The 12800-nt window shown below is 34.4% G+C and overlaps 1 protein-coding gene across 2 annotated transcripts; it reads left to right on the plus strand.

Moving 5' to 3' along the window:
* Positions 1 to 9: 9 nt before the first annotated feature.
* Positions 10 to 11866, plus strand: LOC112044490 (E3 ubiquitin-protein ligase Mdm2). Of its 2 annotated transcripts, none has more exons than XM_024080361.2 (5): positions 10 to 200; positions 1863 to 1934; positions 6331 to 6458; positions 6730 to 6918; positions 7685 to 11866. In XM_024080361.2, exons 1-5 carry the CDS (start codon positions 170 to 172, stop codon positions 8426 to 8428), a joined length of 1164 nt encoding a protein of 387 aa, XP_023936129.1. In that variant the 5' UTR covers positions 10 to 169; the 3' UTR covers positions 8429 to 11866. The 2 variants fall into 2 exon arrangements, with proteins under 2 accessions (XP_023936129.1, XP_023936128.1); XM_024080360.2 differs by lacking the exon at positions 10 to 200 and adding an exon at positions 225 to 367.
* Positions 11867 to 12800: the final 934 nt, after the last annotated feature.

Genomic DNA, 12800 nt, shown 5'->3' on the forward strand with positions numbered 1-12800 from the left:
AAACACCCTGAAGATTGTTGAAGATCGAACACTCAACAATTTCGAACGAGTACAAACTAGTTCTAAAAATAATATTAATAATTATCAATAATCATTACAGTTTACAACGAAACGATAATTATCGGAACTTGAGTGTGCTCGACGTTTATCTACCGTGGATTGACGTATTATGAATCAATTGCATTCGTCGTTTTCTTCAGGTTAGTTAATAAATTATATCTTCACCAGTGAGCGTTGTTTATTGTCATTGCAAATGCAAAGTTTTAGACGAGGAGGAAGAAAAGTGGCGTGTACGACTACGGTGTACCATCGCGCGCTTGGTCAAGCCACAGTATGGATTTAATGATTTCCAATATTTATTGTAAAGGTAATAGCGGTCATATTAATTTTAAGCAAAAGCCAATTCAATCCAATGAGGTAAGTACATACCACGTAGATACGTGCATTTCTGAAATACGCAATAAACTATTTGAACGTAACAATTAGTTCAAAAATAATAAATAGAATATTCGTCAAATAATTAAATTGTTAATAATTAATATTTACTTTTTGGCGGGTAGAGAAAGTCAGCTGATTTTTTTGTATTGTAAATATTGCAATGATTATAATACTTATGTATATTAGAACAGAGTTCAATTTACAATTGCAAGTTTTGCCATTCACAGTATTGAATTATAGTAAATTTGTGTTAGCATAGGTTGTAGTGTGTGATGTTTTGTCCTTATTGCTTTAGTGTGGAACCAGTTATTTAGTCAAAGGAATCTCCGAATGTGCCTACAGTCTATATTACAAGTTACTACGTGTTAAGTTTGCAGATTGTACTGTCAAATCTTGTCACATAGATAATAGATATAGCAAATATCTACAAATTATAATTTAGAGAGCTAAGAAGTGATTTTTTGTTTGTTTGTTAAGTTGAAAAGTTACATTATCAGCGAGTAACATAAGCTATATTTATTTTTGTTTATGTAGCAGTGCCAATTAAAAACTGTTCCATAAATATGTATACAAGTATATGGAAGTGATAATAATTTTGTATGAAATATAAAGATCCGGTTCAATAATTGACTTAAAAGTATTCTTCTTAAAAACATTTTTTTATCAATCTTCTTGCTTAAAACTTCGCTAGTGTATAAAAGCAGCAAAGTAACATTTGAAAATTCATTATTCTTTTTGTATTGTTTTTTCTGAAACAAGAAAATAAACAAACAAACCAATTGTAAGTCATGATTATATAATGATTCAATTGAATGCGATGCAATTCAATTGAATGCGATGCAAGATAAATCGCTTATATTATGAGTATCTTGGCAACGCCCACCTCTTGCCCCACCTACTTTTTGGTCTATAAAAGACGAAGCAAAGGTCGAAAACGACACTTTGCAATTGCACGTTGTAGAGTCAACATCTCCTGAGGATGCTCCGGTTTCGGGGTGAAACGTACGTAGAGAGTATTTTGTCGGACCTGGGTGACGTTGTCGCATGGGTTCGCCGAATTTTCGCGGATGATAGCAAAATAAATAAATCATTATATAATCATGATGAACTTCCGCAAAGTAACGCCTGCTTCTATCCAATATCTATCCAACAATTGTAAGTCGTCTAAAAATGTTGTAAAACTCGGGCTGTATGGTTAACAATCTTTGCTTGTCCCTGTCGGGGACAAATTAAAGATGAATTAACAATGTTGTAAAACATTGTAGGAAACTTTTTTGATAAAGTATTAAAATAGAATTATCAAGATTTTTTTAGATATAAGTAAATTGAGGGGTGGCTAGAGTAGCCCAGGGGATGGGCGTTCCCTTTTATTACTTAAAGAATACAATTTTGGTAATCAGATAACATTTATTTTTAAATTCTAGAACCTGAGAACCTGCATCGTCACCGGCGCTGTTCTACGGAGACCATCTTCAGCATTCAAGGACAAGAGACTGGTATGATCTCTTTTTATACATTATAGTTACACTATTATTCCTTTTTGCATACTCTTTAAGTAACTATTGCCTTTTTGTCCATATTAATGCTGCGCTATTTAACGATTTTGTTTGAAGTCACAGACCTTCATACATTATGTAAAATGAGAATTACTGTTTGTGATACTAAAGTGAATAATTATGTGAATTATTATGTTCCTTTTTCTTGTTTAATGTGAATAATTAATTTTGCTGTTTATCTAGTTTGGGTAAAATTTGATTATAAATGTCACATAGAGCACTGGCTGTCTTATTATTGCACATTAGATTTATTATTAATAATATACTTATAATATAATAATTATATACTATATTACTTATTACACAAAATTTTGGTATTCTAATTTATACTGATTTTATATATTCTTTTCGTAAAATACTAACAAATCAAACAGGCAAGCTCTCCTGAGGATTCTTGTTTCTAGTGAAATCTAAAATTGTCTAGGGTGTTGCTACTTGAATTCAGAGAATAGCAAATTAAAATGATGACTCATGATAATGAACACTTCCTTAATTTACAATGTATGTAATGTAGCCTGCTTCTATTAATTTCTGATCAGTTTGAAGGTGGTGCCAAGCTGGTGATGCAATCATTCAAGCCATCATATCATAAAGATTTAGTTTCCTCAGCCAGATCTTTTTGTGGTTCTTTTAGTAACTTAACTCGCCACCGGCTTGGAACTGCCTTTAAAATGATCAATAGGTAGCACATACAATGTTATTTTTATCTCTTTATTTTAGTGTTTTTAAGTTAATAGTTTTTTTATATTTATTATATGCATAAATTATTATTTATATAGTTATATAAATCCAAATCTTGACTAAATTTAATTTAATCTAAATCTCCATGTTCATAAATTAGATCTTATTGTGAGGTTTAGTCTAAAAATATAGTCTTTACTAATACGTTTTTTTTCTATTTTTACTGTCACTAAATAGGTATTTACTTTTTGTTTTAGCAAGTATCCTTATTTTGTTTTACTTATGATTAACTGCATTTTGGTGATGGAAGATTTTATTACTAACTTTTTTTTGTTATTTTTTCGATCTTTAATCCGTTCCAGTAGATAAGAGTAGATTAAAGTAAGAAGGATTGGAGCAGACATTAGACGTTTTGTTTGTTCAAGACTCTTTAATAATTTAATTTGACTCAGGTGAGCAGTAAAAAATGAAACTTGAAAAAAAGATACAGCCTAAAGCCTAGCTCACTAGTGTGCCGAATATAGGTTGATGATGATACCTATCATCATCATCATCATCTCAGAATGTGAGGACCACACTGGCCCAATGCGGATTGGTAGACTTCACAGACACTTTAGAGATTTAAGAAAATTTTCGGGTATGCAGGTTTCCTCACGATGTTTTTCCTTCACAGTTTGAGACACGTGATATTTAATTTCTTAAAATGAAAAGTTTAATAATAATAAAACTGAAAAGTTGGAGGTGCATACCCCGGATTCGAATCCACACCCTTCGGAATCGGAGGCAGAGGTCATATCCACTGGGCTATCACAAAACGTAGGTATACCTACTTTAATTTAAAAATAAAAATATGATTTAATTTGTCATCAAGTATCTACTAATTTCCATGGAACCCTCATTGGGCGCGTCAAACTAGCACTTGACCGCTTTTTTTTATTGAAATCGTACGTGAACAGCAAATCCTCAATTAACCAAGCGCAACCCTTGTTTTTACGAGTTGCGACGTACTTTGATGTGTCGTGTGCTTAGTACCCCGTGAGTCAGCTAAACAGAACCAGACCATACCAGAGCCCGACTTGTTGGGACATGTTCGCTTGTAAAATTGCACGCTGCACGCTTTTGGCTCCCATTCGCACGAGAGGTTCAATAACGGACGTTAAAAAAGCTTTTAAATACAACAAATGCATTCCCAAGAACGTAGTATAGGGATGATGACAGTTTATTAATTAAAAGTACGCTAATAGTAACGCAATTTTGTAAAAGGAACAGGGTATCTGCGATCATTACTTTCGGAGCTACAGGGATTTAAAGGGTCAGTTTTTCGGCGCTGCAACGGATCCCTGAAGAACGCCCCATACAAAATGACTCGAACTAATGACGTCATAGGCAATATCTTTGTTATTTGTGCGTTTATGTTTATAGTTCATATATTAAAAAATGACATATTTAATGTAAGGAAGCTAAAACTGTATTAATTTTCATCTAATTACGATATAAATTAGCTAACATTGACCTTTACCCCCCATTATGTTCACACGACAGCGTTTTTAAAATACGACGGTTTTTTTCGATCGGTGTTGCATTTTCAATTTTCGGCGTTGGAAATAGACCTTCATTTAACTTCATACTATATTTGAACGCTTTTTTAACGTCCGTTAAAAAGCCTCTCGTGCGAATGAGGGCTTACATGTTAGCTGTCATTGACCGGTGAATACAACTACACACGAGTTCGCATAACATGCTGCATAGCAGTTAGTAGCTATAGGTACATCTTTATAAGACACTAGCGGACGCCTGCGACTTCGTACACGTAAGAACGTATTTTTTTCATGATTTATAGACAATTTTTTAACTCTAAAAATAAGGGACTTTCCATACAAACTTTCAACCCCTATTTCACCCCTCTTTTTAATTTATTTTCGCAATAAAAAGTATCCTATAACCACAGATGAGAATAATAGGCAGATAGAGCGCGCGGAAAAATATAAAAAACCCGAAAAAAAACTATAACTTGGATTTTTGGCAAACTGTTCAAATTAGTTTTAGATAATTAGGTGGTGTATCTACCATTAGCGTTTTATCTATTAATTACGGGACACACTGTATATATAGCATATGCTATAACCATACATAAAAGCCAGGTATTAGTACAGTTCAATAAGCTTCGAGGCAGTTCAATTCACATGCGGTGTTCACACTTTCAAGACTTGGACAAATCTTCTTCTTCTTAAGGTGCCTCTCCGACTAGCGAAGGTTGGCAGTCAGTTTCTAGTGCTCGTCTCGAAATAATTGTGCGGCGCTCGCGATCCCGGTCCACTCTCTGATGTTTCTCAGCCAAGACTTCTTCCTGCGACCAACGCCTCTTCTACCAGCAACCTTTCCCATCAAGATGAGCTGTAGAAGCTCGTATCTCTCGTGTCGTAGCACGTGCCCTAGATACGCGACTTTTCTCAAACAAATCATAAATATACAAATAATAAAATACATAATTATTATGTACAAATCTGTCCAACATATCAGAACAGCCATATTAGGAAGCACATTATTTAAACCTATTAATAAGAGGATATTCTCACTGAGGAATACACTCGAAAAGCGAAGATGTAGAACAAATCTGAACATAGTTATTTTACTGATCGCAAATAAACCCAGAAGAAAAAAAAAACTATTGAACGCTTTATTTCTCGAAAATTTGACAGTCTACAAATACATTACAAAAAAATACTATTATGATATTAGCAAATAATTCAGTATTCGTCCATAGATCAATAATAATACTACCTAATACTTAATTAGTTTGTAATTTTTTGTGGAGTGATTTGGTGTGGATTAATTGTTTGGAATATCATTAACCTAGTGTGGTAATATTGTCAGATGTGATTGTTGGATGCCCTGCGGTCTGCTGCAGCCAGGGTGTGGCTGAATCGAGCCTGAAGATTGGAATGATCACGAAACAAATGTGCTTCACTTAATCATTAATCATGCTTCATTTTATATTCAATTTTCCTTCACGGAAAAAAGGTGTTGAGGAAAATTCGATATAATTTGTTTTTTCTGCTTGTCATTTTAACTTAAGTTTGGAATAATATTTTTTTTGTATAATCAGAAACTAACTAGTGTACCTAAAATTAATTGTTTGTTCCTTAATTGTACTTATATTATTGTAAGATTTTGTTAGATAGATTGTTGTATTGCATTATTTTACTTGTGCTGTCTAAATTGATAATGCACGTAGCTTAGATTAGATTTTGTAGTGTATTTTGTTTAGATAAAAAAAAAATTAAAAAAGTATTTCAGTAAAAAAAAAAGTAGAAAGTAAAAGATATTGCATGAGTGAAAAAAAATAAGAATATCATGCGAAAATTTATTTAAAAATATTAATAATCTGAAATTGAAAAAAAAAAACTAAAAAAAGGTTTATATGAATTCGTTATAGTATTTATATTATATTATTCAAAAAAGAAAAAAGAAATGCAAAAAAAATTGCGGAATCTGATGCAAAAAAAACTTGAGAGAAAAAAATTACAATAGCTAGTATTAAAGTTCAACGGGTCCTCACTAAGAAACCTGCTGCTGGTCAAGATGTCGGGAACAAAGGAAACATTGGCAGGCAGTGTGCGACTTGACATGTTGTTGAAAGTTGTGGTGTTTGTAGATTTTGTCTGCGACACGAGCGACACAGAGTGGTTGGGCAGCGATGGCGACGCGGGCGTGGAGTACGAGCCGGCCTCGGCGCCCGACGACGACGGGCCGCTCACGGGGGACTCGTCCGGCCACAGCGACGTGAGTCTTGTCCTACTGTAATATGCTTGTGATGTGAAATTACAGGTTAACACCCATGCCTAACGTGCGTCCTCTGTTGTATAGATGTAGTTTGTAGACGAAAGTAGGACTGTTGGTGCAGGTTAAAGCTACTCTTACTAACCTTCACCGCTCAAGTTATTCTCTCTGCCTATCCCAAAATAATCCATGAAGAACTACACTGTTTTCTGCACCTTGAGACAATAATATAACATTTTTGTGTTATGTAATAGTCCCATTATTTCGTTTCCAGAACGATATTATAGCGACGAAAGTGATTGAAGTCTCCGTGGGCGATGATGGGGAGCTCCAGCTGGCGGACTCGGAGCTCACGAACTCCAGCAGCGACAGTGAGATGGACCTGCACGACTACTGGCTGTGTGCCCACTGCAGGGCCCAGAACAACAACCCGATGTACCGGTACTGCGAGAAGTGCTTCCAGGTGAGTCGTCGACCATTTGGGGTATATGATGAGGGATAACTAATAACTGACTACGGAGAGTCCAGAGATGGACTACTGTGTGCCCACTGCAGGGCCCAGAACAGCAACTTGATGTACCAATACTGCAAGAAGTGCTTCCAGGTGAGTCGCCAACCATTTGTGTTACTTATACTTGTATGAGGAATTACTACCAACCGACTACGGAGAATGAAGAGATGGACTACTGTGAGCCAACTTCAGGGCAAAATCAACATACCCCATGTACCGGTACTGCGAAAAGTGGTTCCAGGTGAGTTGCTGACTATTTGGATTATATGAGGAATTATACCAACCGACTATGGAGAATGAAGAGACGGACTACTGTGTGCCCACTGCAGGGCCCAGAACAATAACCCCATGTACCGGTACTGCACTGCGAGAAGTGCTTCCAAGTGAGACGCCGTCACCGAATGGTTTAAACAAAGAGTTAATAATGCCTGTCTGTGAGAAAAAAGATTATCCTGAAATCCCTTCAGATTCATTATTATTTCATATTATTTTTTAAATATTATTAGATCGTCTACGTTAACACGTTGTGTTCTTTTACTGAATATTATAACAGGTTTAGTGCTTGGCTAAAATAAATTGGAAATGAACATAGCACAGTAACATTCATATTTTTAATTTAATTTGACCAGTCTATTTATGTATTATAATTGTATGTTTTACTAAAACTTAAAACTGTTTAATATATCAAATTCTTAAATGTACAACTAATGCATTCTAGGAACGTAAAAACTTCTTCCCACCGAGACCGAAGCGAAAGCGTAAACGCAAACGCAGCACGAGAATCGAACCGGAGCTCCTTCCGCGTACCCTCTCGCAGGACTCCGGGGTCGGCTCCGTGGCCAACAGCCAAGAGATGAGCCAGAACGATGCGGGACACTGCTCCCAAACCTCTTCAGAAACTCTTGTATCCCAAACAGGTATTGCCGTTGTCAGACGCCAATTGAAACGGTGTGCCTCATCTGTAGAAGAATCTGCTAAACGCATTAAGATGAGTTATTCCGATTCAGGAAGCGATACTGATTCGGATTCCGATGACACGTCTAAAGATATAAACATCGACAATAATTCAGTTACTAAAACATCTGTTTTGAATGATAATGTAGAAATTTCACCTGTACGAACATTTAGCGATTCGGAAGCTAATATCGATAGGACAGTTAAATCTGTTAACGACGACGTTCAAGTCACCCCTATCGTAAAAATGGTTAGCGATCCCGCACTAACTGTCGTGAAAACGGATGTTAACCATATAATAGACACAATGAATGAGAAGTTAGATATTGGTTCTAAGGATTTGTGCATAATGTGTTTGGTTGAACCGAAATCGGGTGTTTTCGTCCACGGTCGGATTGCACACATCTGTTGCTGTTATAAGTGTGCGGTCAAGGTGTGGTCGAAGGCCAAACGGTGTCCGCTGTGTAACAGTAAAGTTAGCAACGTTTTGAAAGCGGTGGTCATGTAAAAGAACATACAAACATACCACAATTAGTTGCTGTTTATTAGGTTTGACGTGTTAAAGTTATAGTGGTATAGGCAAACCACATAATTGGGTTTTCGCCTGCGTGGGTCACGGGTGCGGGGTACGGCGACAGAGGAGCGGAGCGGGGGCAGGGCTTGCTCCATTCGCTAACACGTGTTTTGTGCCCTCGTGTTTCTCACTCCCTGGCACTAACTTCAAATAAACTTAGTTTACAAACACAATCGTCTCCAAGCATCTTTGTCATTAATAAATTTTTTAATTGATTGAATTGTAATACATGTATTTTTACACTTTTTTTTAAATTCATGGAAAGGTCCAGGCGTGTAATTATTGGTGAGGGCTGGCAAAATGTCACGACCATGGCTCGTATGGGCTTGGGAACCCATGGGAGGCTTACGAGGCCTCTAAACTCTAATTTAATCTATTGTCTGGGGCCCCATGTTTATAAATTCATCTCAGACTTCAGGGGGTATAGTTACCCAACTAGGCAAGTCCAAAACTTCGCGTCATTACCCCATGTACCACGCAAGCGAGGCTTGAGTTATGCGGATTGCCTTTTTTGAGGTTTAGAACCGGGTTTAAAAAAAAGTTAAAAAATATTTTGGGTTTTACAGTCAATCTCTAAAAAGTTTTACGACTTTGAATATTTAAACTGTAACATAGACTTCGTGCAACAAATTAGCTATATCGTTCGTGTGTAGAGATCAGGAAAGTGTGTGACGTCGTAACTCACACACAGCGGCTAATAAGTCAACAAGTGCTTTTTTGGACAACTTTTTTCAGCAGATACGGAAATATAATACCAAGGTGTCGGTAGATTTGGAACAATGTGTAGATTATTTTTGGAATAAAAATGAAATTTCGCTCTCAGAAATATTGCTATTATAGTCATGTTTGATTGTTTGATGAAAATCAGCTCAAGTATAATAGCCGTCACAAAATGGCGGATTAAATAATTATTTTTAATCCACTTCAAAAAAAAGAGTAGGTTATCAATTTGTTGGAATCTTCTTTTTCTAACAACTCTCTCAATATGGGTATCAAATTAAAGGTTGCAAAACTAGCAGAATAATATATCAAATAGCAATCCAAGATCGCTGCCGCCACAGAATAGCCACTAATATAACTTTAACGGTATTTCTTAGTAAACCTTGATATTTAAAAAAATATTCAATTTGTTCCAAACCTAATTGACGCCCTGATTATATTTTTAGTGACTGCTAAAAATGTAATTGGCGAAAAAAACACTTTTAAACTATGCTATAACGACGAGTTCAACAGTTGAAAATATCTCAATTAATCCAAACTATTTTTCAATACGGCTACAAATTTATTTTATTTGAAAGTCTGTGATCTTAATCAGTTAGATAGGTTTAGTGTGAAATAAAATATATATTATATCTCTTATAATATAGGATAAGTTTAAATATTTTCCCGTTCAGGATTCCAATTTGTGTTCAGACTGATAATCTCATAGTTTTTCGCTTACAACTTCCCCATTTTACTTTTTATGCAATTGTAAAAAAAAATTAAACCATATTCGTCAAATGTTTAAGATTTCTTAGAGTTAATATTTTATATAGAGTTGTATATATAAATGAGTGGATCAGACATTATAGGTCCTTTAATGGTTCGCTTTGTAAATATGATTATCCACCGAGAAAAAAAAGAGTTAATATATTTTGTTTAAATGTAACCAAGAAGTCGAGGCCTTTGTTAAAATAGAAGATGAACAAGATTTCGTTTGTATGGCCTTTGTATATAGATATTTAAAATAAATTTTGGGGCTGAAATTACTTTAATATCGATTCGAAATAAAACGTGAGTAGTCGATATTAGTATATAAATATAGATTTTGTAATGGCAGGAAAATATGACCCGCCATAGACAAAATAGAGTAGGTGTTTAACATGAAAAAACTTTTTTTATAAATATATCTTACGCCCCTTGTTATTAATAGAATATCCAATGCACATTTCATGGATATTTTCTTTAATTAAAGAAAAAAAAACTTATTTTTATTTATATTTAGGCTGACCAGGAATATGAATTAGAATAATATTAAATAAGCATAAACTTATTATTTACCTCTTATTATAACTGTCACACCTTGAACATATTTTTGTATTAATAATCTGTTTTTGTTTTTTTTTTTCAAATTTAATAGTGTTATAAAATGGTTTAATTACCATACACATTATAATACAATTATTTTATTGCAGACAAATACAAATCATTCGACGGATGTAACTTAAAAAATTTGTCCGTATTCAAAATTATTAAAAAAAACACACTTCAATTATTATCAGTACAGTATAATGTATTTTAATTATTTATTATAATATAGAAGTAATTTCATAGAACTTTGTAATAATGTATTCCTGGTCATTTTTCTTCATGACGCTTGCTTCTGCAATCTATGGAAGCTCATTTTGCTTTGAATCACTGAAATCGAGCCCACCATGCCTCTGCCATTCAGAGTATAATTATCTTCATATTATTTTGTTGGTGTTATTTGAGATTTATGATTTTTCCTAAATATTATAATTATTAAGAATTATATTTTTTTGTTCGCATGTCCTTTCACATTCATGACTTGGCCGCGCGTTTTAGTTGTACGCTAGTTAAAAGATTTTAATTAGCAGTAATAAAAGGGATGAAAGCACTGTCAAAGTCAAAAGTTATCCCTTGCAAACTATACCTTGAATTAATTTAAACATTCGTACTATGGACTAAGTTTCTGTTATGTTAAATGATAATGTTTATTTCTATTACTTTAGAAATTAATTTCTAAACATGCCTGTATTATTATATTTCTGCAATTATTATGTATGGGTAATACTTTTTATGATTATTACGTAGTTTTCTCTAATTTTGTCAAATAAAAGAATTTAAATAGTTTACAAATAGTCATTTATGTAATTTTTGTTTCCATACATACTGTAACTACTTGTTTATTATTTATATACTTAATTACTTTGCGCATTTATTTAACATTAGTTACATTAATAGTAAAGTTCTCGGTAATATTAATTATACACAAATAGTTTACAAATAGTCATTTTTGTTTACATTCATACTGAAATTACTTGTTTATTATTTATATACCTAATTACTTTGTATATTTTAACATTATTATTAATAGTAAAGTTCTCGGTAATATTATTTATACACCTGCCTCAAAGATTCCCTTACTTTTCTAAAGTTTCAGGTTTATAGCATATGGATTTATTAGAAACGCTAACCGCACGGCCAATTCGTCAATCTGAAAGCACCCTTAGTGTCTTAATTAACTAAAGCCGGGTTTTAATATAATGTAGTTATAATGTACAAACTATTTGTAAAGCAAACATTTTACTTGAAAAAAAAAGAATTATTAACACCAAGAAAAAGCATTAAACTTCCTTTTCAGAAAAAAAATGTTTTATTTGCTTTGCCCTTCACCACCCTAATGTAAAAGTTTATAGGTCCACTACAGGACCAAGCCTCCCTCTGTGTAGAGGGGATATGGAGTTTTAGACCCACAACGCTGCTTCAATGCGGTTTGGCGGGTTTAGTGCTGGTTCACTACTATCAGATGTTATAGGCTAGTTGATACTTTTTTAAAATTGAAAATGGAAATAGGATTCTCTGGATTAACACATAGGCTACTTTCATCCCGATGGTTCCCGTGCGATTTTTGAAATACTGAATACCACGCGGACGAAGTCGCGGGCGTCCGCTAGTTAATGATATGAGTCAACTACCCTATTATAATGATCGGAACCGACAGAGTAAACATGTTTTCCGAGGTACGGGGCAGTTATAGACTGCCAACACGGACCAATTTAATTCTCAGCCCGGATTTAGTAAGTTGGTACTTGGTTCCTAACTCCGGGCTGAGAATTCAAAACGAAAATATACTTAGTACCGATATTATACTGCATTCTTTCCACTATCCTGACCCAGGATTTCAAAATCCGATTTTGGAGTCCAACGAGGCAGATATAAACCTAGATTGGTTTGAAAAAATCATTGGGTATTAATAATCTGCAGTTTTGCATAGGTAGGCATGTGGGATTTTAAACCGATTTTTTAATTCGTTTACCAAAAGAAAGTACGTCATTTGTGTTGCATTTTATCCCAGTATTTATAGTTTTCCACGGGAAACCGCAGGACGTCGGCAAGTGCCATATATATGTACAATATGATTTAGATTATTAGCTGAACGTAGCTTTACAGCGGCACTGCGGCAGGACATTACATCGAACTGGAACATGGAAGGCGCCTTGCAGAATAAGTACAGCAATAACATAGGACTTCGCGATACTGATTTGAAAAAACTAAATATTCGTAATAAAGCCTAATTCGGAGT

The sequence above is a fragment of the Bicyclus anynana genome, chromosome 13 (assembly GCF_947172395.1).
Source record: "Bicyclus anynana chromosome 13, ilBicAnyn1.1, whole genome shotgun sequence".
NCBI classification, from domain to species: domain Eukaryota; kingdom Metazoa; phylum Arthropoda; class Insecta; order Lepidoptera; family Nymphalidae; genus Bicyclus; species Bicyclus anynana.